Here is a 24,372-nt window from a genome sequence, read left to right as displayed (position 1 = left end):
GTAGTCATCGCCACTCTCACGTCATTTGTGTAACCAGGAATTGATTTCAAGGACTGGTCAAATGTGGCAAGAGATAGGAAGATGGATGAGTAGAGGAAAAGGAAAGGATGTAAACCAATTAGTAATAGAAAAAGCAAAACAAACACAACTCACTCCCACGCATTCTGACTGTCAATCAAAGTTCTCTGAAAGGTCACGGTTAGTAGAGACATCCGGTGCTCCAAATAGAGATTTTGAGTTGAAATGGTAGCAGGGGACTCCCATGTATTTAGTTTCAACCATGAATATAATTAGCCTGGCGAGAATTGTGACTTATTTAAACGAGAGACGTTGCCATTAAATTATCCTTACAAACTCACCACGATCACAACTTAATGAAATCTTCAACGGAATTTCCACCATTTATTAGAAGTCCCTGGTCCCACTTGTTCATTAGGATATTCAAGTCACCATATGCTTATATATTGTACATGAATACATTTCCTGTTATATGCTGCCATGTATGACATCACTTCTCCTACTCATCCGTTTATTTGGATTTAGGTTTTTAGCCCTGCAGCTGATCCATCCCTCCATCAACTCGTACAAATGATTCATTTGTTCATTTTCTGTAACATCTGCCCACCCTCACAATTATGAATTTATTTGTTGTGGAGAAAAGACATTCTCAATGTGAAGCACATAAATCCCAACACTCCCCTATGATCTTGTAATAACCTGCTTACAAAGAATATTCGCTGGTTATTTATTCATTTTTAGATTTTAAGGATATTTCCCAGTGGTGTGCTGACTATCTGTGCTTTGTCTCTTATTCCTCCGGTGTGTTATAAGGCACACAGAACGCACGCACGCACGCACGCACGCACGCACGCACACACACACAGTATTTACATGTGCTGTTTAAATGTGAAAGTCATCCTGAGAGATTATGCACAATAAAAGTACAGATGAGTCTTAGACATATTTTCTAATTCCCACATTACATTCCAGCTGCACATCCATCCAACTGTGTGTGGACACAGAAAGTTAATAATATCATCTCATCTTCATAATGATTTATTTAATTCCATATGCTGTTGTGTGTTTATATCATTCTGCTGAGCCCATGCGAGTCAAAACACGTGACACATTTCTCTGATGGCACGTTCTTGTATTAAGACCACAGGATTATATGCATTTGAACACGTCTTAATTTCAAGTCCAATATTTCAAATTGATTATAAATGCCAATATTTGCTGAATGTCTCATCCAGACTTGTTGAATCAAATATTAAAAAGATTAATTACAACAGTTGCTCTGTTTACTCATCAGGTCTCCAGTCACTGTACTACAAAATCATATTAAATTTTATCAGGTGTTGACGCAACTATCTTTCCTCAAAGATGGATTACATTTACAATACTCAAAATTACATTACTGTCCTCACTCCCATTAGAAGCTGTTAAACACAAAATAGCTCCATGCTATCTATTTTTTTGCTACTTTTTCGCATTGCTAGACACGCCCACATCTTGTTGCTTACATTTGCTGTTGCTCAAGTCACTTGAAGTCACTAGCTCTATTTGAGAATGAATGCTCTCTGGCAGTGGTGGACAAGTTCACAAACCTTGTATTTAGGTAAATGTAGAGATACACTAGGTGAAATATTATTACAATAAAAGTAAAAGTGCTCCCTTAAGCTTTCATTTGAGTAAAAGTTCAAAAGTATTTACCTTCGAATGTAATACATAAAAATCCAAAGTACTATGATTTATTATTGCTATAATGTTCCTATTATCATTTTAGTCACAGACTTTTAATCAACTCAGTTCATGTTAAAATACTCTAATGTTAATCTTAACACATCGATCTATTAAAAGAATAATATTAATTATTTAAAAACTGATTGCTAGCTACTTAAAAAAATTGCACAAATAAGGTCACGGGTGTTGTGGCAAGTTCGAGTCAGTAGTTTCTTCCATCTTTTATTCCTCTCTTAATGTTCTGCTTGCTGTTGAACTGATGCTGAACTGTTTGTTAGTGATAAGTAGATTTAAAACAGAGCATGTGCTCAACCCTGATTGGTGGTTTGCTACGTGTGTCAGAGAACCACCAGCCATGCCCACCTCTAGTCAAGTCAAGTCAAGTCAAGTCAAGTCAAGTCAAGTCAAGTCAAGTCAATTTTCTTTCTATAGCACTTTTCACAACAGACATTGTCTCAAAGCAGCTTTAGAGAATTGAGGCTACAGTCTAGCGCTCAGCACTCCCGCTCAGCCTCTCCCTCCTACTAATCACCGACACCTGTTTTCCCTCAATCAAGCACCCTTTAAAAGATCCCTCTCCCCTTCACTCGCTGTCCGATCTACAGTATACCTTCTCAGATCACTTGGACTTCCCACGGATCCCACGTTCCCTGCTGTCTCCCGTATTCCTCGCTACCCTTCTCAAGAACCTCGCTTCAGCTAAGTTCATTATTTCCAACACTCCCTTCTCTGATACTTTGTTTGTTCTGTTAAGATCAATAAATTTCACCGTGACAGGATCGGACCGAAAACGGGGATCCATGGAGATCAGTCTTCTCTCACGGAATATCAGGCATCGGAAACCGGGAAGCATTTGCTCCAGCCCCGGCTCCTGCTTCCGTGGCAGCACCGCCCGCCTCCAGCGGCCCAATGACTCTTCCGGCTTCGTACTCCAGAGAAGTGGCCAAGTACAGCGGCAAAATGCAGCCGGCCAAATTCTTCACCGATCGCTCCAAGGTCGCGGTCCTCATCTCGCTGCTAACCGGGGAAGGCTCTATCATGGGCGAGAGCAATATGGAACACCAATATTGCCATTACCACCTCGTATACCCAATTTACCAGTCACTTTGCAGAGGTGTTCAGTATAGCCACCGTGTCACTTACTACAGCTGACCAACTCTTTCATCGCCAAGGGTATTCCACGCTAACGGAGTATAGCCTTCAGTTCCGCAGGCTGGTCGCCACCATCAGCTGGAATGAAGCCGCCATACTCGCCCTGTATCGACAAAGGGCTTAACCGGAACATCAAGATGGCGATGGCCATATAGGATCTCTGGAGGCATTCATCCAGCGAGCCATACTTGTCTCCCAAGGGCTGGCTACGTGTCAACCCCGTGAGGCTGAACCATCACTCCACCCCACTGTTCTGTCTATCCCTGAACCAGAGCCCATGCAGGTCAGGGCCAAACAACTGTCCAGGAGAGAGAGAGAGGGGGCATGCCTGTACTGTGGAGATCCTGGTCACTTTAAACACTTTATACACCCTGTCAGACCCCCACATCCATCGGTAAGTGCCGTAAACTTATTTAAATTGCTTCTCAAAATCATTACCTTTATGTTATCCTTTCTGGTCCTGGCCCTTATTGATTCGGGCTCCTCTGGAAATGTTATCTACCAAGAATGTCTGGAGCGCCTCCAGCTGGCCCGGGAAAAGGGACTCGAGAACTCCCTATAGAGACCATCCAGGGAAAGCCTTTAGGATGTGGTTGGGTGAAGTACTGTGCTCCTGCTGTCACTCTACAAATGGGACTGTTCCATCAAGAGGAGATACGGTTCCTGGTTCTAGAACACTCTACTGCCAGCATCATTCTCAGGTGTTCTTGGCTTTCACGACACTCTCCTCGGTTCTCCTGGAACCCAAGTGACATAATCGAGTGGAGCCGACAGTGCCAGAACCGCTGTCTGCACAACCTACCCCAACCATGACCCTAGTTTCCCTTACCTCCACACAAATTGGAAGTCCTATGACCCACAAGGAAGTGAAGGTCCCCCCTGAGTATCGGTCCTTTCAGGATGTGTTCAGCATACAGGCTGCCACTCGCCTACCCCCTCATCACCCATGGGATTGCGCTATCAACCTAATGCAGGGTGCCAAACTGCTCGAATCTACCCGCTATCCATCCCAGAGCGCCTTACAACAAGGCTTTATCACCCCATACTTTTCTCCAGCATCTTCCAGCTTCTTCTGCATGGAAAAAAGGATGGGGGGGAGTAATTGTAATCTCAACTCCCAAATTGCACAACTCCCTTATCCTCTCCCTCTGGTCCTGGCCACCCTAGAAGATCTCTGTGGGGCAAAAGTGTTCATCAAGCTAGACCTCTGTAGCGCTTACAATCTAGTGCGCGTACGTAAGAGCGATGAGTGGAAGACGGCATGGTTGTCTACCTGAAATCTGCGCCTCTGACTGCCTTGTAAGGAGCTCAGTCTGCGGTATATCAGGCTTTTCATAATTCTAAGGCGGGTCAACAACATGTCCTATCAGATCAACCTCCCTTCTAGGTACCACATCCACCCTACTTTTTTTGTGTTGCTCCTAAAACCCTTTTTCCCCTCTACCACAGAAAACCCTGGAGTGACTAACGATCCACCTCCCCCTGAGGTGCTGGACCAACCCTCCGTGTACTCCGTCTGCGAGATTCTGGACTCTCAACTCAATAAACTTCACCTTGCTTTACTCATGGTTTCCGATGCCTGGTATTTTGTGACAATATGTTTGACCAGTTAAGTTTTTATCCACTCGCAAATAAAACGAATGATAGAATGACATCTCATGTCAAACTACCTACTGTGTATGTATGTATGTATGTATGTATGTATGTATGTATGTATGTATGTATGTATGTGTATATATATATGTGTGTGTGTGTGTGTGTGTGTGTGTGTGTGTGTTTTAAAAAGTATTGTACATGAAATTTCAGGGGAAAAAAATTCATCATATTTATAAACTAAGCTTAACACATGCTCCCTCAGATGCAAAAGCCCACTTCTCCAGGACTCATCCAGACATGGCATCATCAGAGTTTCTTGATTTGCTTAAAGATAAGTCATCTCCAAGTTATCTCATCTCATCACTAAGTCATTCCAATAAAGTCAACCCACTAATCTCCCAGGTCCCACATTTCTCACTCTCATAGTTACTAGTATCCTTCATAGTTTCTCTGGAGTTGCTGCATAGTATAGTCTTAGATTGATAAGCTAATCAGCTGTGAGTCTAATGAATTTAATTCCGAATTAAACATATCTTAATATATTGTATCTGGGGGTTGAGAAGACCAATTGTAGACAACAGTCACACTTGGCTTAATTAACCTTAAATGTGGAAAAACTAAAATTGAAGAATTACTTAAAATTTTGAAAATAGCTGAATGATCACCATTCAATCAGAGCACAACCACACACACTGTGCACAAACATAAGAAAAAACAGATGACTACAATGCATGACCTGACCTAAGTGTTTAGTGTCGTGCAGGCTTTAATTGAAAAAACAAACAAACACACACACAAAAAAAACAGGGTCCTATTTATTTATTGATTAAAGCTTGACTGTTTGCAGTGTTTTCTTCAATGTGACTGTTAAAGCAAGCAATTATGCATCACACACACTTAGTTTTAGACATGATAGGTATTTTCCTAAAATGAATGCATTGTTCATTCAATCAAATGAAACACCAATATCTCCAGATTGCTTCTCAAATATTTGAATGAATGTGTATGTATTTCAACGAAAAATGTTTTAATACCTACCTGTCTAATATATTTAATTTCTACCCTGCATGCTCCCTCCAAGTGCCTTATACCTCTCTTGTGTATTTCCTTTATCTTTCCTTTATCATCTCATCTCCCACTACACTCTGATTACCACTGCCAGCTGGATCAATATTAGTGTTCATAAAGATGTGTGTCAAAGTCCCAATGACTACGTTACAGAAAACCCCTTGGTATAATTAACAGAACAACTTTATTATCAATTTTAAAAGCGAGGTCTAATAAATCTGAGCCATTAAAAATAAGAGAACCAATACCCCAGTAAAAAGAAAAAACAAACAAACAATTGCTGGACCTCATTTGAGAAAATTATGTCTGAGTGTGTGGTATTCGTTGTTTTTTTTAAAAATACAATAAGCAGTATATTGTCTTGTTTTCTGAAAGGCAATAAATTATAGACTCAATTCATTATATGTAAGAGTGTTCTAAAGCAATTTATTTACTGGAGCATGAAAGCAGATTTCTGATATGACATCAGCTTTTTATAGTCTGAACTATAACTGTCTATAATCCTGATTTATTTTCTTATTTAATATGAAGGTTTATGTGACCTAATTGCTTAAATATATAAAGCTAAATCTAGTGCATATGAGTTAGTTCATACTAAAAAGTCCATAAAAAAAAAAGCACAACAGAGAGACATCATAACTCCAGCTCACGTACAGAGCTAATTGCAAGTTTGCGTGGAGCAGTGACGCAGATCTCCTGATGTAGTTTGCGATAAAGGGTGTGACCTCAAGCCTTCATATCCTGTGGTCGGAAGCGAGAGAAAGTCAGAAAGAAAAAAAAAGTGCCAGGAGCACGGAAGAGCCGCTTGAGGAAAGCATGAAGACCAACCAGTGGCGCAAAGGAGCCTTGGAAAGCGGCAAAGGCGCAATGAATCCTTCACACGGCACCTACCTTGCACTCGCCCTTCTGCTCATCTCAGCTATTCCACCATGCCCAGGTACAGATCTACTATCTCTTTATCCATATATATCTATATATACACACATGCTTCTTAGCTTTATGGATAGAAGTGCGTGCGCGTTATGGAGACTCCGTGCGCACTTTGGAGCGACTGAGTTTCTCCTGCAAGTAGCACATCCTGCAATTAGACAATTTATATAACTAAGTGTTATATTCAAGTCTAGACTCAGGAAAAGGCTCAGGAATCTTCGGTCGTTATTCCACTGTCATTCCCAATGGCGCATCCTAAATCAGTTAAAATGCATGTTCTCACAACAGCAAAAACATTTGATGTTTCTACTAACATACAGCATTAATATGTGTTTACATTCTGAGAAACGGATCAGTGTGTGAGTATTGTATGTGTTTGGGTGAGTCAAATAAATGATAATAATAATAATTGTAATAATCAGGGTGATTTTTCGCCATCTCAGTATTCAGACATAGGCAGTGTTTTTCAGGCTGCTTTAAATTGAATAATAAAATAAAATTACACACTGGTTGTGCACATTGATTTTTTTATGAACATTCTCCAGGGTTGTGTTTACATCCACAGCACTAAATCGACTATAGTATTACTGAATTGAAATGTCAAGGCTCTACATCAGGGGTGGCCAACCAGTCATTTTTGACTGTGTTACCGCAAAGAGACACATCATACACATGGGCACACATGAACATCACCCATCCCTTTCTCTTACACACACACACACACACACACACACACACACACACACACACACACACACACACACACACACACACACACACACCTCTGCTCAGCCAGATTTATTGTAAATGTCACACACCAACATAATGACAGAAATTGACTCCTACAGTTCTAAGACCACAGGACAGTCATTTTCAACAATGAACATTGTGTGCATTGTCTCACACACACACAAACACTCAGTTCAACCAAGTCCACAAACAAAAATATAATAGTTTACAATAGCGTTTTTCTTTTACTATGCATGTTACTTAGTGGGACTTTTGGCATTCCTTGCCTTAAACAATCCCCTTCAAATCTGCCTCGTATTCCGTTGTTGCCACTCGAAGCAATTCTTTCACGTGTTTCAGGGTAGAAAACACAGACTTTGTGTTTTTTTTATATGCGTGTTCACTTTGCTTGAGTTCAATACGGTATTTTCGTCAAATGCGCATGTGCGTGAGATGAATATACCGCAGTGGTGGGCAATACATTTTTTACAAGGGGCCACATGAGAAACCTGAATTGTGTCAGAGGGCGACACCAACGATAATATTTTAGGGATGCACCGAAATTAAAATTCAATTCAAATGGCAATGAATTCCATCATTTTTTGTGTTATGCCTTTTGCCTTGGCACATCACTGAAAAACTTTCCTGCCTTTTCATAAAACGTCCTCTACAGACGGAGTGCGCATGCTCAGATTGACTTTACTTTTCTGCGCCGCGTTCTTCTCATATTTATAATGGCAATCGGGATGTTTGGATTTCAGGTGATAAATTAAACCCGACTTGGAGAAACTCTTTGCAGATACACCCCCTCTTGAAATTTCAGCATTGCATGTTTTGCAAATCACTATCCGCACACCGCAGACATGTTGCTCTTATCCAGATAACCGTGTGCTGCTGCGCTTTTTTTTTTCATTACAGTTGTGTTTCTGCCGTGTTGTTTCGGTGATTTAGGTATTTCCGAAAATTCTCGGTGCATCCCTGTAATTTATGACTGGCCTCCTGCCAAGGTCTGATATACCGCAAAGTTTCTCAGTAGGGACAAGCTCATTTAAGTCTTAAAAATACCGTATTGAACAATACCGCAAAGCGAACACGCACATTAAAAACCAAACACACACAAACTTCGAAAGGAACGTAAGAGCCGCATGCGGCTCGCGAGCCGTGGGTTGGCCACCCCTGCTCTACATTTTGTACACACTGTGTTCAGGGTTTACTAGTGAAGTTTGGCAACTTTTGTCTCTTGCTTTATTTTGTAGTGAGTATATTTGTCCAAATTAAATAAGAATTATGCTTCATATACAACAATAATACATACAATTGTACAAGTGGGAAAACAAGATTGAGCCTTTTCCTATTACTTAAAGAAACCAACTTATTGTCCTATGGTAACTTTTGCAATAAATTGAATACAATCTGTAAAAATAATTTGTTAATTGGATATTTTTATAGCTTGGTGAGGACCACATTTTTTACAAGGCATCCCTATATATATATATATATATATATATATATAAATAAAGAAGTAAAAACAACTTTATTTAAGTGTATATATCAAGTGTATATATGTATTTACTTAGTCCTTACAAGAAAAGTAAGACAAATGTGTGTGTGTGTGTGTGTGTGTGTGTGTGTGTGTGTGTGTGTGTGTGTGTGTTTATAAGGTGCTCCAGTGTTTTTAGGTCTATCCACTACAGAGAATGACAAGCTGCTAAACCAGGTACACACACACACACACACACACACACACACACACACACACACACACACACACACACACACACACACACACTCACACACATACGAGCATACTATTACACGCAATAAACTATTATATAAATCTTCCTAATATTTCTGTTAATATCTTAATTATGATCTTGATATTGTTTTAAAGATCTGTGTTAACAATTCAGTTGCTCAAATGCCGGGAGGGTGTATATGCACCGTCTTACCTCTGATTAATATGTTCATGTAAAATGAGGGAGAAAAGAGTGACTACGAATTGCTAGTGAGAGAGTGAGCGAGAGAGAGAAAGAGAGGGGGGGAGTAATGGTGGTCAAAACATTCTTATCTCAATCCCGTAATGTGGAAAAACATTTCAGTGCATAGTTTAATGCTGGTGACTCATGGGATATTTATATAATGTCAGGGTTATTAGCTAAAAAAAAAGTTGTTTGTTTCTATATAAGAAAACAGGCATTTTTGCAAATTTTTTTGACATAAAAAATGTGTTATTTACCTCCTGTATCCGGCTGCACAGATAGATAATGCATGCTCATCCCTCCTTCCTGAAGAACAACCCCTCAGGGTGAGTCAGTCTCTCTTTATACAAGGCCAATGGTAATGTTGCAAATAAGCGTTTTTGGTCAAGACGAGTTACTGCCGATCAGTTAAAAGCTTAGAAAATGTCTTTCTAAGCCTAAACAATCCATTTGCATGAGAACTATGTGATTAAACTGTCTGTAAACCCTGCACTTCTTCTCTTACAGACAGTGGACTCACTGTGGGATCTGTGTGACTTGATGCAGGGTGTGTTGCAGAAATCTAAGGTACAGTCATTCGTGCTTTAGACATGTAGAGCAAAAATATGCTATAAAATGTGCTATAAAAATATATTTGTAAATGTAAAAAAAATGGTTTTATATGAACTAAATATTATGCTATAATTTATATATTAGTATTAGTATTATTATAATTGATAAAGTTATAATTGATTATATAATTAATAATTATTCATAATATAATTATTAGTATCATTATATAATTATATTTATATAATTAATTAAAATATATCAATTATACTGTAGCCAGGAATTTCTTTCTTTGTTTATTTATTTAATTTATATTTCTTTATTTCTTTATTTAGCTACATATTTATTTATTGATTTATTTGTATAAATAAATGTATATATTAAATGTGATGCATGCACTGTATTTGTATATATAAAGGAGCTGGCAGCTCGAGATACAACAAAAAGGGTAAGGTCCTCCACACACACATATACACACACTTCCTCGCACACACATACACACAAATTCTTACACGATTACAGTCTAACAGCATCATAACCTCCACCTTTTTTTCCTATTTCTATGTGGTCCTGTAAACGTTTGTGTACCTGTTCTATGTCCTTGTATTTTTGTTCTGAGTATGCCTCTTTTTTGCTCTCTTTGTACATCCTTTGGCACGTCTTTGCACTTGTCTCGACGTGAACGTGTTTGTTTCAACGTGCATTCGCGTAGTTTTTATTTCATTACACTAAGCAGAATCCCGGATTGCCTGATGGGACGGTATGTTATTTTTATCGAGCTCTCTTTTTCCTCCCTCTCTGTTTTACTCTTTGGCCTGCTGCTTGCTTGTCACTTTACTGCAAAGCTGCATAGTGTTTGTTTCCACTTCCAGCTGCATATTATAAAGCAATAATTCACACTAAATGGACAAAAGTATTGCAACACCTGACTTTTCTAGCTATATGTGGGTCTTCCCCAACCTGCACACCACAAATTGTATAGGATGTTTATGGATGCAGTAGCATTACATTTTCCCTTCACTTGAAGTAGGAGACCAGCATGACAATGCCCCTGTGCACAAAGCCAGCTCCATGAAGATTTACATAGGTTGGCATGAAAGATCTCCTGCTATATAGCTATGAACCCAATTAAACACCTTTGGGATAAATATAAGTGCTGATTGCACCCCAGGCCTCCTCACCTCACCTACATCAGTACCTGACTTTACTAACACCCTTATGGCTTAAAGAACACAAATCTCCAAGAAATCTAGTGGAACATCTTCCCAGAAGAGTGGAATTTACTATAAAAGCAAATAAGAGCTAAATATAAAATGGAATGTTCAAAGAGCACATACTAATCTTTTGGTCAGGTGTCCACAATCTTTTGTTCATATAGAGTAAATACACATGGTCAGGGCTAAAAAGAGCAATTAATATCACTTCCCTTAGTGCAAACCTGATGCTTACTTTGTGTGGCTGCTTTGCATGGAGTATGTGAGTATTCCAAGAAACCAAGAAAACCCCACTAATAAACGGATTGTAAAGGAAAGAAAATAGAACAGTAGAAGTAGAAATAGCACTATTTCTTGAAAAGAATGAATTGTTCATTAGCAAGCTCTTAAAGATTTCTTGTGAAATTCTTTTCATCATGCATGAGCTAATTTTTAAATACTAAACAACAACATTTGTTTTACATTTTACTTGCATGCAGGTTTGCATTTCTGTTGTACTGCACAATTACTTCGCAAAAACACTGACCATAAACTTGGCTCGAGTTTTAATGCTGCGTAGATTTATGTCTATTTATTTCTATATTATATGTATATATAATATATATATATATATATATATATATATATATATATATATATATATATATATATATACACACACAAACTTGCATTCTAAGTTCCTACACTTTGCAAAGTCTTTTCACAGTAGACTCTAAACAATTCCTCTGGGAAAATTCAGCACTAACAGTTTCCCAAAATCCACAATGCATTTAAACATCTTGTAGATTCATTTCATTCATTCTTGTAGTGTCTAGCTTTATCAAGTGTCAATGACATGTGGAATTATGGTTATTATACACGTACAGTATATTTGATTAAAAAATTAAAAAGCCCTGAAAAGCAGCACTCAAATATATCATTACATATATAAACTCTATACAAGTCTACTAGACATGTACACTATAAGGACAAAAGTATTTGGACACATGACATTTTCCTGTCATATGTGGTTCTTTCCCAAACTGTTACCACAATGTTGGAGCTACACAGGATTGTGGAATGGGATGTTCAGAATGCACATACCAATCTTATGGTCAGGTTTACGCAAACGTTTGTCCATATAGTGCAGGGATTTTGCCATTCCTAAATAAGAAACTGTTCTGCAAGATCCATAGTAGATAGAATAGATTATGGTTCTGTACATACAGTATATATATATATATATATATATATATATATATATATATATATATATATATATATATATATATATATATATATATATACACACACACACACACACACACACACACACACACACACTATATGTATACACATATACACACACATATATACACACACACACACACACACTATAGTATATAGTATATATATATATTTTATATATGTGTGTGTGTGTGTGTGTGTGTGTGTGTGTGTGTGTGTGTGTGTGTGTGTGTGTTGGCACAGAGAAATTACTTTTGCACAAACAACCAAACTACCACCAAAACACACAAACCCTTTTGCTACAAAGTTCATGTATCTTCAAAGGCAAATACAATCCGGATTTGGATTAGGAGACATGCTAATGAGTGTGTGTGTGCGTGTGTGTGTGCGTGCGTGCGTGCGTGCGTGTGTGCGTGTGTGTGTTCATGCTCTGTCCCCTTTGCAATCCACAACTGCAAATCCTAATTTTCTGGCAGTTGTTCATTTTTGTCATCTCTCTTTGTGTCCCTGTATATGTGTGTGTGTGTTTGTGTGTATCAGTCCACTGTGTTCCACCCTCTCCTGCAGCTCATACCGCAGCTCCACAACAGAAGACGCAGAAGAGTAGCATCACATGTATGTATCCTCTGCATGCTTCCTCTGCTCTAATGGATACAGGAATGATATCATCCTCGTAAAGAGATCGAATCTCTCTCTCGCTCTCTCTCTCTCTCTCTCTCTCTCTCTCTCTCTCTCTCTCTCTTTCTTTCTCTCTCTTCGCAATTACATCTCATAGATAGATGTAATTGTTTTCGTGCTATACACTTGGACATTACATCTTATCGTGCAAGAGTGATGATGGAGTTACTACTACTGTAATTCACCGAAGCTGTAACATTCAATGCTATCCTTCTTTTCAGTGTACTTTAGTACATCACATATAATATAATGGTTTGCTTCTTCTTCTTTCTTCTTTTTCTTCCCATTTCTTCTTGTTGTTTTTTTCATCCATTTGTGAGCAACAGGTGACATTTTTCGCAAGAATGCGAAAGGAAATTGCATCCTCGGTTTAATACGTTAGGATTCACCTTTGCTGTTTGATTAGCTCGTACCCTGGAGGCAGTTTTTTCGCTCATTAGTTAGATCGTTAATGTTTTGTACTCGTAGCATGTGATTTTGTGCGATTGCTATCCAATCCGTCGGGATCTTGGATGCTACAGGTTAATTTTGTTCTGCGATGCAAAAAGGTACAAATCGCACAGAATGCACTTGCGCCTGTTCCTGCTCGCTTGAAATTGTGTTGAAAGTGTGCCTTGAAATGAGTGGCATTAGCTGTTCTTTTCCATCCGCCTGGTTATTATCGACTAAAATTACCTGCACTGGGCATCTCTGAACAACTACTAAAACATTGGCAGCTTTTACTTTACAAACATTTCGACTATGTTCACCTGCCGTCTCATTTTATAGCCATTTTTTACAATAAATATTGTGGTTATTATTGGCTTTGGGGGAACATTTGAAGGTAAAGAAATGTCAAAGGTTGTAACAATAGTGCTTGGCTTTATCTAATATACTTTCTATTCCAAAAATATATTTTACATACATCTCTATTTTAGTTACAAAAATATTTAAGGCAAGGAATCAAGTTCCCGTTAGCACTGCTTAAGCAGATTGGAGAATTTGAGATGTTTCACACAGTTCGGCCAAAAGAACCGATTATTTAATGATGAACTTCTTTTTTTAATCATCTGAAACACTTTTTCCGTAAAGCTGCTTTGGGACTTTGTTTTTTTGGGGAGGTGGTAGCTCAGTGGTTAAGGCTTCAAATTATGGATATGAAACTCGTGATTTCAAATCCCAGTCACACCAGCTGCCACTTTTGGACCTTTGAGCAAGGCCCTTAACCCTTTGAGCTGCTCAGTTGTATAAATAAGATAAATGTAAGTCACTCTAGATAAGCTCGTCTGCCAAATTCCATAAATGTAAATGTATTGTTAGAATGGAACTGAAACCAGTTTGGATGTTTCAGATGATGCAAATGTGGACATTCCTAATTCACTGCACTAGAAACTCCAAATGCTGCGTCTCCTTCCAGCAGCGGTTCTGATGAATGAAAAGCAATTATACTGGAAACTGGTTGTGTATAAGGACTCGGGTATAATCCTGTGCTTGATGCTGGATATCTAACACAGTGCTATTTTTGTACAGGAGACCCCACGCATGATCCAGAGCAGAGGATACTTCTTATATCGGGTAGGTATGAATAATAACTCACTTGTTCTTTATGTATTAATATGGAAAAAAAAATGTTTTTTTGGTAGACCCAATTACACAAAAAATATTAGGTTTACAATTAGAGGTCGACCGAGGGTGGATTTTACTGGTACCAATAGGAAATTAAAAGACATGCATTCAATCTGAAACAAAAAGAAACACTCCAAAAACAATAAAAAATTAAGAAACTCAACAAAAACAGCACGTGGCATCAGTGATTTGCCTCTAGAGGCCGCTCTCGTACTGTATAAAGCAACCTGGAAAAACTATATGGAAACTATATGGAAACTATCTGTATGGATTTTTGCCGATAGCTGATAGTTCCAGCAATTAACTATCGCCAATTGGTTCTGCCAATTAATCAGCAGAACCGCTGAATCGGTCGTCCTCTAATTACAACGATCGGTTGATGTGCTTGGAAGTTTGTAGGCTTATTCTACGTAATTATTTACGAGACCCTTTTTTTTCTTCACATTATAGCCACGTAATGGGAGACGATCGACAGAATATGTGTAAACAATGGAAAAAAAAAAAAAAACGATAAAAAAAAAATTCTGAATAAAAAAAAGGTACCCAAATACCACTTTTTCATTCATCCTTTCATTCATTAATCAAATGATACAGTTCTTCTGCATGTTCTGGTCTGAAACTCTCACTGAGTTTTTGTAATGTTATGTTTTTTGTGTCACATTATGGTGTGTTTTCCTGTGGAGCAGCTGAGTAACCTCAAAGGAGAACCAGAAAACCCAGAGGCACCTGTCCCTCCCTGGACATAACCACTTATCACCTCCCTATGGTGTACTGTGATATCGAATGTACATAAAGGATTCAGATCAAATCGTATTTTTTTTGGTCATAGGTTCCTATATTGTGTAACCATGTTGTGTCTTTCAAAAATAAAAGTCATTCTGCAATGTTTTCTTATTGTGGTAGTGTGATTTCGAGTAGCCATCTGTGTGTGTTTTTAATGAATATCTCTTGGGACTGGCGGTTCTTGTATATTTCTTTTCAATCTGATACCATGCATTTACTTATATTCAAGGGAAAGTGGCACCTCAGTGGTTAAGGTACTTGATTTTTGATTAAAAGATCATTAATTTAAATCCCAGCGTAATGAAATTGCAACTTTCCCACTGGGCCCTTGAGCAAGGTTCTATAAGTATAAAACTATGTAATATAATATAAGTATATAACTATAAGAAGCTTAAAATAAGAGTGTTTGCCACTCCTACATCCTACATCCTACAATCCTACAATGAAAAGTCTGCATTGTATACACATGAGACTTGGATGGTATATTAAGATGTCACAGTACTGACTGGCATGAGTGCTTTTTTTAAGGTTGATTTTACCACTATGCCCTAGAAACACTGGAAAATACAAATACAGAAACACTGAAATATTAGCTTTCTAATCTTTTTAAGCTTTCTATTTTTCTGCTTAAATATAATTGCGAAGCTATGACACAGTCACAGAGTCAAAACCGGGTGCTTTAATCCACAACTCATTCTTTCATAATGAATTTACTTTCTAATTTTAAAGAAATTGCCTTATAAGAATAACCAATAAGCACATGCATGATAAATATTTTACAATATTTTTTTATATATAGACAGCATTGAGTGTGCTTTGTTAGCTATATATTCAGCAGTGGCTCAAATTATAAAGCATATTTGTTTTGTTTGTACAAAAATATGTTAGAAATATGGTTTTATACTGAAGTTAAGTGAAAAATTGTTTAGGATGGTTTAATATCATTAGTTGGTTGATGACCAACCGTATGTTCTGCTTTGCATATTGCACACTGCCGATAACTGCTTTCTCTCAAACTGACGGAGGAAAAGAATGAGAAAAAAATTATCTAGCTTTTCCTATGACCAGAAACCAAAACGCTAGTTTAGTAGTGTTTGAAATAATGTGGAAATAATGCAAAAATAAAAAACTTCACTAATGGATATATACTAGAAAACACATTTACATTTCAAGTTACTTAAAATATTGGAACAAGATCCATTCTTTAAAAAAAAAATTTATTGCAAAATTTGAAAAATAAACCAACAAATAGACCAGAGAGCTGTTTATGAGAGAAAGCAGACATATTTAAAGCTGGGAAAAGAGGGAACATTGATCAGGCTTTCTAGATTTTGGAGTGTGGATGTAAAGATTTGTGAGCTACAAGAGCATTATTGAGATTAGATACTGGTGTTGCTGAGGAGGCCTAGATGTGAGGTTGATGTTCAGTTTATCCCAAAGGTGTACAGTGGGGTTGAGGTCAGGGTTGTGTGCAGGACACTCAGGTTTTTTTAGTCAGGTCTTAACACACCATGTCTTAATGGTTTGTGAACAGGGATATTGTCAAGCTGGTACAGGTGTGGTTCTTCTTATTACCAGTGAAAATAAACTGTAATTCTACAGCAAACAAAGACCTATTATACAAGTGTGAGCTTCCGACTTTGTGGCAACAGTTTGAGGAAGAACCACATGTTAGTGTATTGTGTCGAGCTGATTATTTTGTACTGTGCAGAAGCACGGTGTCGGAAGAGATTTACTATTAGTGACTTTAGGAACAATTTAAGATTATTTACAGTGTAAACAGGAAGAACAGTGTATGTCCAGTGCCCTCTTGTGGATATTATTAATACGAGCGCACTAAACAATATCACTGTCCACAGCACATTTACACTACATACACTATTGATATTCGGTTCTTCTGACATTTTTTTAATAAGCAATGATTATGAAATAAAGCGAATAAGAACCTAAGCAGAAAATAGATTTACATCGGTTCGCATTTAAACCCAGAACAGACCCCAAAAATAAATAGTTCAACATTTTGGCCACTAGATGTCTCAAGGTGTCAACAATCAACTGATTTATAGCTTCCTTTTTAACATTTAAATATACTCAGTACATTAACTCATTTTTTTTTTAAACATATTTATTTATTTATTTTTTTTTAAGACCATCACATATATGTGAATGTGTTCCCTTATCATGATCATTGGTGCTTTAAATAATTACAACAAAAATCCATATTGCAAAATTACAACTGTGTTAAAAAAAAAAGGAAATTACTATAAATTATAATTTGTAGTACTTTGCAACAATTCAGAGTTTTGTAGACTGTTATGTGACTACCACAGAGATTAAGCTTACTCATTGCTTTCAAACCTACCTCACATGTCTGCAGACCTCTTCAGACCTCTGAGCATGTTTAGCTCATGTGATTCCAAACGTGAGTTAAAGCCAAAACATATTGCAGGAATGTGGCGACATGGGTCAGAGTTGTCAGAGTTGCTCACATGAATTCTCTCATGTGGTTCACATGATGTCACGTGTTTCAGTCAAGTCAAGTATGTTTTCATTCTCATTTCCACCATATACACTGCATAGACAGTGAAATTAAACAACATTTCTTCAGGACCAAAGTGCTACAGAGAACAACATAACCCAAGGTGCAAAAACACAAAATGCTCCATAAAGTTTCAGAGTGGAAATATTTAATGCAAAGCACAATGCAGGGAGACAGGAAATATAGTGACGGTATACAATACAGAAAAATATGTTAATTTAATGTGATCACATTGCATTCAAATAAACAACGAAATTATTACAAAATGTGTTATTATTTGGTAAGTGGAACTTAATAGTTTCTCTTATATTTTCGATATGTACTAATTTACTGCAAAATACATTATACCCCTACAGTCCAAGCTAAAAAGAAGCAACACCATAGCACAGTGCTGTCAACCCCAGAGAACAATCACTACTTTGTCAGATATTCCTGCTGCTCATTTGATGTGTTGTGGGTCTCTTGGAAACCCGCCTGGTGATTTTCCTTTTTGTCTTTTGGCCAGTTTTGGGAGGACGTCCTGTTCGGGATGAGGGCAGTACGTGTCCCATTTTCGCCACTTGCTCATGATGGTCTTTATGGTATTCCATTTAATGCTTTAAAAATTTCTCTTTACTCATGCTAATGTTCCATAATGAAATCCTATACTTGCCTTATTAGGTGTTTAGCTCCAGCAGTTGGATGAATCTAAGATGTCAAGAAAACCTTACAGAAACAGCTGTATGGTGCAGCTGTATTCCACACAATGATAATAATAATAATAATAATAATAATAATAATAATAATAATAATAATATGTACAGAACATGAGTTTAATTTATAAAAGCATGTGCATACACTTCTGCATCCAGGTTATTGTATGTGATTTATTTCCTCATGTTTCCCCCTTAAAACATATTTATTTGGTTTTCAAGAAAAAATTGTGGTTGCTATATCACATTAAATGTGAAAAAATATATTATGTATATTTATATAATAATATATAATATATATTTTAAACCCTACAATTTTATAAATTAAATTCTAGTCTGGTTGTATAGCACTTTCAACAATAAACATTGTTGCAAATTGTCCCAAAGCTGCTTTACAGAGACAAATAGGTTATACAATTTAAATGTATACCTTTAGTGCATATCATTTTATCCCTTTTATGTTTATTCCCAATGAGCGAGCCAGTGGCAAGAAAAAACTCCCTGACCCCCCTGGTATGAGGAAGAAACCTTCACTATATCATAGATATTGCTTTGTTGCTTAAAGGACCTTTTCTAAAACATATTGCACACTAAATTTCTCTTAACATCTGTTTTTTTGGGATCCACTTAGCATTTGAACAGAAATAACTCAAGGATAACATGCAAAGATATATTGCTTATATCCCATTATACACGAATCCCTTATGTAAATGGATCTAATCTGTTTCCTCTTCATCACCAGGCCACAATTAGGAAGGATTGAGGAACAGTTTAAATACCATTGACTATTTCATCTCTAGGAAATTCTTTCACTCAGGTTTTTATGAATCATAAATTATAAAACGATTTATTCATATGAGTACACTCATGTATTTATGTATTTTTAAGCTAATACGTGTTTTAATTCTATTTTCTCCGAAAAACATAAAAAAAAAAAAACTGTATAATTTAATATCATATAAAGGCTGTTCCAATGGAGTAAGATTTAAATCCAGGCCCACACTTCCGCCATTGGTGACGCCAACAAACGCACGCCACGCTGATTGGACGCGTCGGGTGTCAATCAAACCCATGCGACAACCCAAAAACGCGCTCTCGGTCAAGCTTGGTTGTGTGGTGAGTTTGACCTAATTGGCTTGTTGCCAAACCGAATGAGTGCCGGATTAGATCGAGGGCGCTTGTGTAACATAAACAAGGAAGGCAAAAGTGTGTGAATAAGAAAGGTGGGAGGAAATAAACCCGAATAAAAAAAACCGTCAAATAAAATTTGACAGAATAAGTGATTTACTTTTAAAATAAACCCTAGTATTTATATCGACGTTCAAATATGTTCTGTCACACGTCTGTATGTGTGTGTGTGTGTGTGTGTGTGTGTGTGTGTGTGTGTGCGCGCGCGCGCACCCGCGTGTTGCCAGATCGTGTAGGCTTCTGCCTCTCCTGCTGCAAGCCGCTCGGTCTCTAGTGCGCATGCGCTCGGGAAGCCCAGGGTAGGCCCTGCTGTTTTTGTAACTCCAGTCAATCCAAGCGCAGGCGTCTGAAACCAAAACAAGGAGCGCGAGATCCCGTCATGACGACGAGCGGACTGGGTAAGGACAGCGGGTTATTTTCTGGTGCACGTTAACGATAAAAAAAATAAGTAAATAATAAAAATAACTATATATGTAAAATAAAGATACTGGACGCCTCGCGCGTGAGTAGTGCGACGTTCGTTTTAATGCGCGAGGGAAAAGAAATCATGTGAAAATGCAGAACCGTAGGAGCGCTTGCAGGATTTATTTTTTTTTTTTACTGTCTCTGAAGCTTGCATGCGAACAGTCCGGAGGCCTGGTGACCCACATTTCACTCGCGCTTACGAGAGCGACCGGAGAGACACACAAGGGAGACACACAGAGAGAGACAGAGCTGCGCGCCAAACGTGTGCAATTTATTATTATTGTTGGTATTATTATTATTATTATTATTATTATTAATAATTAAAATTCTTACAGTACACGCGCTTGGGTTTTATCTAGACCATCTAGACCATGCATTTCGATGCCGGTTTATGTACGTGTGTTTATATGCTGTCCGGATTTTAAACTTTCGCCTATATATGGAGAGAGCGAAAGGAGCGCGCGCCAGGTTTCGGGAGCACGCCCGGCAGGTTCTCGGCGCTCGCGCGTCTTGAATGTAGGTCACGGATCGGCATCATAGCGTCCTGATCCTGCTCCTGATCCTTGTCCGAACATCAGGCGTTTTTTGGACCACATGCAAATCCGGATCAGTGTGAACAATTCTCATGCTGCTGGTGCAACTTGTAGAGGGATGGTTGGTGTAGTACATGTAGGTGTACCAGGGGATCTTGTTATCCGCTCATTAGAAGTACAGTGTGTTGCAGTGGGGGGTGGAGGTCTCACGGTGTTACTCCATGACATATTGGTCATGTGAATGATTTGAAGTGATCAGTGACAATAAATCGAAAGCCGCTTGGTCTCAGAAGCCTGTTGGAAAGTGATTGAGAGCTCGACGCATGCGCAAAGGAGCCGCGCTTTACCTGCTCAGAGGGCGGTGCCTAAAGTTTCCTAGACAGGAATACCAAGTAGCTGGAAGCTTGTCTTACTTGTTAACACACACACACACACACACACACACACACACACACACACACACACACACACACACACACATATATATATATGGGGAGGTGAGATTGAGATAGTTTGGACATGTGCAGAGGAGGGACATGGGGTATATCGGTAGGAGAATGCTGAGGATGGAGCCACCAGGAAGGAGGAAAAGAGGAAGACCAAGGAGGAGGTTTATGGATGTGGTGAGAGAAGACATGCAGGTAGTTGGTGTGAAAGAGGCAGATGTAGTGGACAGGGGGGTATGGAGACGAAGCCGAAAATAGAAGAAGAAGATACCATAGATATCGCTTTGTTGCTTAAATGCCCTAAGATGCCTTATAATGTGTTTTTAATGTTACTAAGTTGTAATAAAATGAATCAATTAATTAAATTTTCACCCTGCTGTTTATTACATTCTTATAAAGGGTCCTTAAATGGTTCTTTGTTGAGGTGCATGGTTCGGTGAAAAACTATGTTTGGAACCTTTTCATTCCACAACAGGATCTTAGTTTCTTTAGAGCAGGGTTGCTCACACCTTTTCGGCTTGTGCGGTACGTTTGCACATAACTGCATGTACCCTTATGGCACAATTCAATTCGACTTAAGCAGACTTCCAAATGATCTTCAGTCATGGTTGGAACAGTATTTGGACTTAATAATGTTCATTTGGAAAAAGGCTGACTCCCATAAATAAGTGGAGTCACTTAGTTTTGCAGTATCTCGCGCATGACAGAGCATGCATGGTGACCCGTGTGTTAGAAGAGAAGAGCTCTCAAATTTTTTGGCTTTAGAGTTAAAACAAAACTGAAAAGTTCTTGATGTGCATTAATCTGAAACGCTGATCATATATTATTTTATATAAAGCATTTCACTAAATTGGAATGAATGCATAGGAAGGAAAACTGATTAATTGATTACTGATGGTTTGATTGATGCACAAATGAGTTGGTTTAAATATATAACATTTTAAGTGCAAAATGTGATATATAAAAAAAGTGTATTTCAAATTCCCATTTTATTGAGGTTCTGACTTTAAGGTATGAACGAGATCATGGCTGCTGTAACAGGGACGCTCTGATTCATTTTTAATCTGGTGAACAAAAGGCTTAATCTTCTTAAAGGTATCAGTCAGGGCCAATAAAAACATTTCGGGAAGAAAAAAAAGGTTTATTTTCTTCTTCTTTTGAGAACAATTTCTTGAAATGTTTTTCGGTAACCAAAAATGGTTCTTGTATGAGGAACTCCTCTTTTTTTTTTTGGTACTTTTATTTTAATGAGGGTCTAATGAATTTATTAGGGTAAAAGGAAGACAGTATTTATGGCCACTAAGGAGCATTTATGATGCGAGACGTGTGAGAATTTTTACCTACACTAAGATGAAATGATTTTGAAGTGAAATGCTTTTTTTTAATGTAGTTAAATATTTTCACACACAAAAAAATTTACATAAACATTTTTTTCCTCCTATTTCCATTTGTTACTGGACCTGATTGATTTATTTTGTTTTCTGCTTCAATATCTGATCCACCATTTATTTTGCTGTAATGAGCCAGATAGCGATCTTTGGTATCGGATTGTTTCAGCCTCAAATTTCAGGATATCTTCTTGCACCAGTTGTTTTTATTAGGTTCGGTTGATTTCACCTTGCAACAATTGTCCCTCAAAGCAAATGATTTGATGAAGTTTGATCAGCTGTTCTGTAATGGATATTTCTTACACATTCTCATTCAGGGGTATTTCTCTTCTGAAGTAATTGCTGTTTTATGGGGCTATATTTATATGAATAAGGCCAGTCCCCATTATTTAGGGTCAATAACAATGAATGACATTTTCACACGGAGAAAGGAGTTATTTTAGATCTGTGCTGTGCATCAAATGAAAGATTCATTAAAATGTATTTTATTTTAAATATCAGTAAAAGACAACAGCAGTAAACACAACATGCAGTTTTTAAATGAAGGTTTTTATTATATTTGATAAAAATCCAAAACTACATGGCCCTGTGTGAAAAAGTGTTAAAACTGTGGTTCTCTAGCCACACCCAGGCCTGATTACTGCCACACCTGTTCGCCATCAAGAAATCTCTCAAATAGGACCTGCCTGACAGTGAAGTAGACCAAAAGAAAACACTTTTTTACACCACTGTATTTTTTTGCGCTCTACTGACAAATGAGGGTTCAGTTCATCAAGTAAGACTAATAAAGATTTTTCCAGAAACTGGGCTCTTGTACTACTAAAGGACTTCTTGAACCTTTTTTTATTTTAGTCAGTCTGGTTTTACTTTTTCCCTGATTTTGTGGTGATGAATTCTAGTTGCTGCTTGGAGTTTTGCTTGAAGGAAAGTCATCATTTTGCACATCAGCTGGGCTGCTCTGAACCTGTGCCAACTTTACATTTGCTGACAGTTGTACAGTTGTCCTTGGGGACAGCTGCCGATTGTGTATTTTGCTCCTCTTGTATTAAAAAAAGCAAGGTTAAGGTGACCTGAGCTGTAAAGATGTGTCAAGCCTGGTGGTCATAATATACAGTGGGTACGGAAAGTATTCAGACCCCCTTACATTTTTCACTCTTTGTTATATTGCAGCCATTTGCTAAAATCATTTAGGTTCATTCTTCTTCCTCATGAATGTACACATAGCACCCCATACTGACAGAAAAACACAGAATTGTTGATATTGTTGCAGATTTATTAAAAAAGAAAAACTGAAATATCACATGGTCCTAAGTATTCAGACCCTTTGCTCAGTATTTAGTAGAAGCCCCCTTTTGATCTAATACAGCCAGGAGTCTTTTTGGGAAAGATGCAAAAGGTTTTTCACATCTGGATTCAGGGATCCTCTGCCATTCCTCCTTGCAGATCCTCTCCAGTTCTGTCAGGTTGGATGGTAAACGTTGGTGGACAGCCATTTTTAGGTCTCTCCAGAGATGCTCAATTGGGTTTAAGTCAGGGCTCTGGCTGGGCCATTCAAGAACAGTCACGGAGTTGTTGTGAAGCCACTCCTTCGTTATTTTAGCTGTGTGCTTAGGGTCATTGTCTTGTTGGAAGGTAAACCTTCGGCCCAGTCTGAGGTCCAGAGCACTCTGGAGAAGGTTTTTGTCCAGGATATCCCTGTACTTGGCCGCATTCATCTTTCCCTCGATTGCAACCAGTCGTCCTGTCCCTGCAGCTGAAATACACCCCCACAGCATGATGCTGCCACCACCATGCTTCACTGTTGGGACTGTATTGGACAGGTGATGAGCAGTGCCTGGTTTTCTCCACACATACCGCTTAGAATTAAG

At 38.1% G+C, this 24,372-nt stretch overlaps 2 protein-coding genes and 1 long non-coding RNA gene across 6 annotated transcripts in view; 2 read left to right on the top strand and 1 right to left on the bottom strand.

Annotated features, from left to right (window-relative positions):
• The first annotated feature begins 6,312 nt into the window (after positions 1–6,312).
• On the top strand, positions 6,313–15,387 carry nmu (neuromedin U). Of its 3 annotated transcripts, XM_083563164.1 has the most exons (10): positions 6,313–6,496; positions 8,880–8,935; positions 9,476–9,523; positions 9,705–9,764; positions 10,165–10,194; positions 10,459–10,506; positions 12,728–12,802; positions 14,375–14,419; positions 14,921–15,007; positions 15,156–15,387. In XM_083563164.1, exons 1-9 carry the CDS (start codon positions 6,376–6,378, stop codon positions 14,954–14,956), a joined length of 519 nt encoding a protein of 172 aa, XP_083419290.1. In that variant the 5' UTR covers positions 6,313–6,375; the 3' UTR covers positions 14,957–15,007; positions 15,156–15,387. The 3 variants fall into 3 exon arrangements, with proteins under 3 accessions (XP_083419290.1, XP_083419291.1, XP_083419289.1); XM_083563165.1 differs by lacking the exon at positions 10,459–10,506; XM_083563163.1 differs by lacking the exon at positions 14,921–15,007 and having other exon boundaries at positions 15,157–15,387.
• LOC310738343 lies at positions 7,275–8,287 on the bottom strand. The gene is made up of 2 exons (XR_014537059.1): positions 7,700–8,287; positions 7,275–7,562 (listed from the first exon to the last, which is right to left on the bottom strand). It is a non-coding gene; the product is annotated as an uncharacterized lncRNA (long non-coding RNA).
• Positions 15,388–19,725: 4,338 nt separating the features above from the next.
• Positions 19,726–24,372, top strand: part of clocka (clock circadian regulator a) — a 67,383-nt gene continuing 62,736 nt past the window's right edge. The window contains exon 1 of one of the 2 annotated variants that reach the window (XM_083563015.1): positions 19,726–20,070. The gene's annotated coding sequence lies outside the window, so the exon portion shown is untranslated. The remainder of the gene's footprint in view (positions 20,071–24,372) is intronic. The other variant, XM_083563017.1, reaches the window with a different exon arrangement.

This window comes from Silurus aristotelis (assembly GCF_946808225.1).
Source record: "Silurus aristotelis genome assembly, chromosome: 15".
Classification (NCBI taxonomy): domain Eukaryota; kingdom Metazoa; phylum Chordata; class Actinopteri; order Siluriformes; family Siluridae; genus Silurus; species Silurus aristotelis.
The sequence above is the reverse complement of the archived record's forward strand: the minus strand, read 5'-3'. Positions and strand labels throughout refer to the sequence as shown.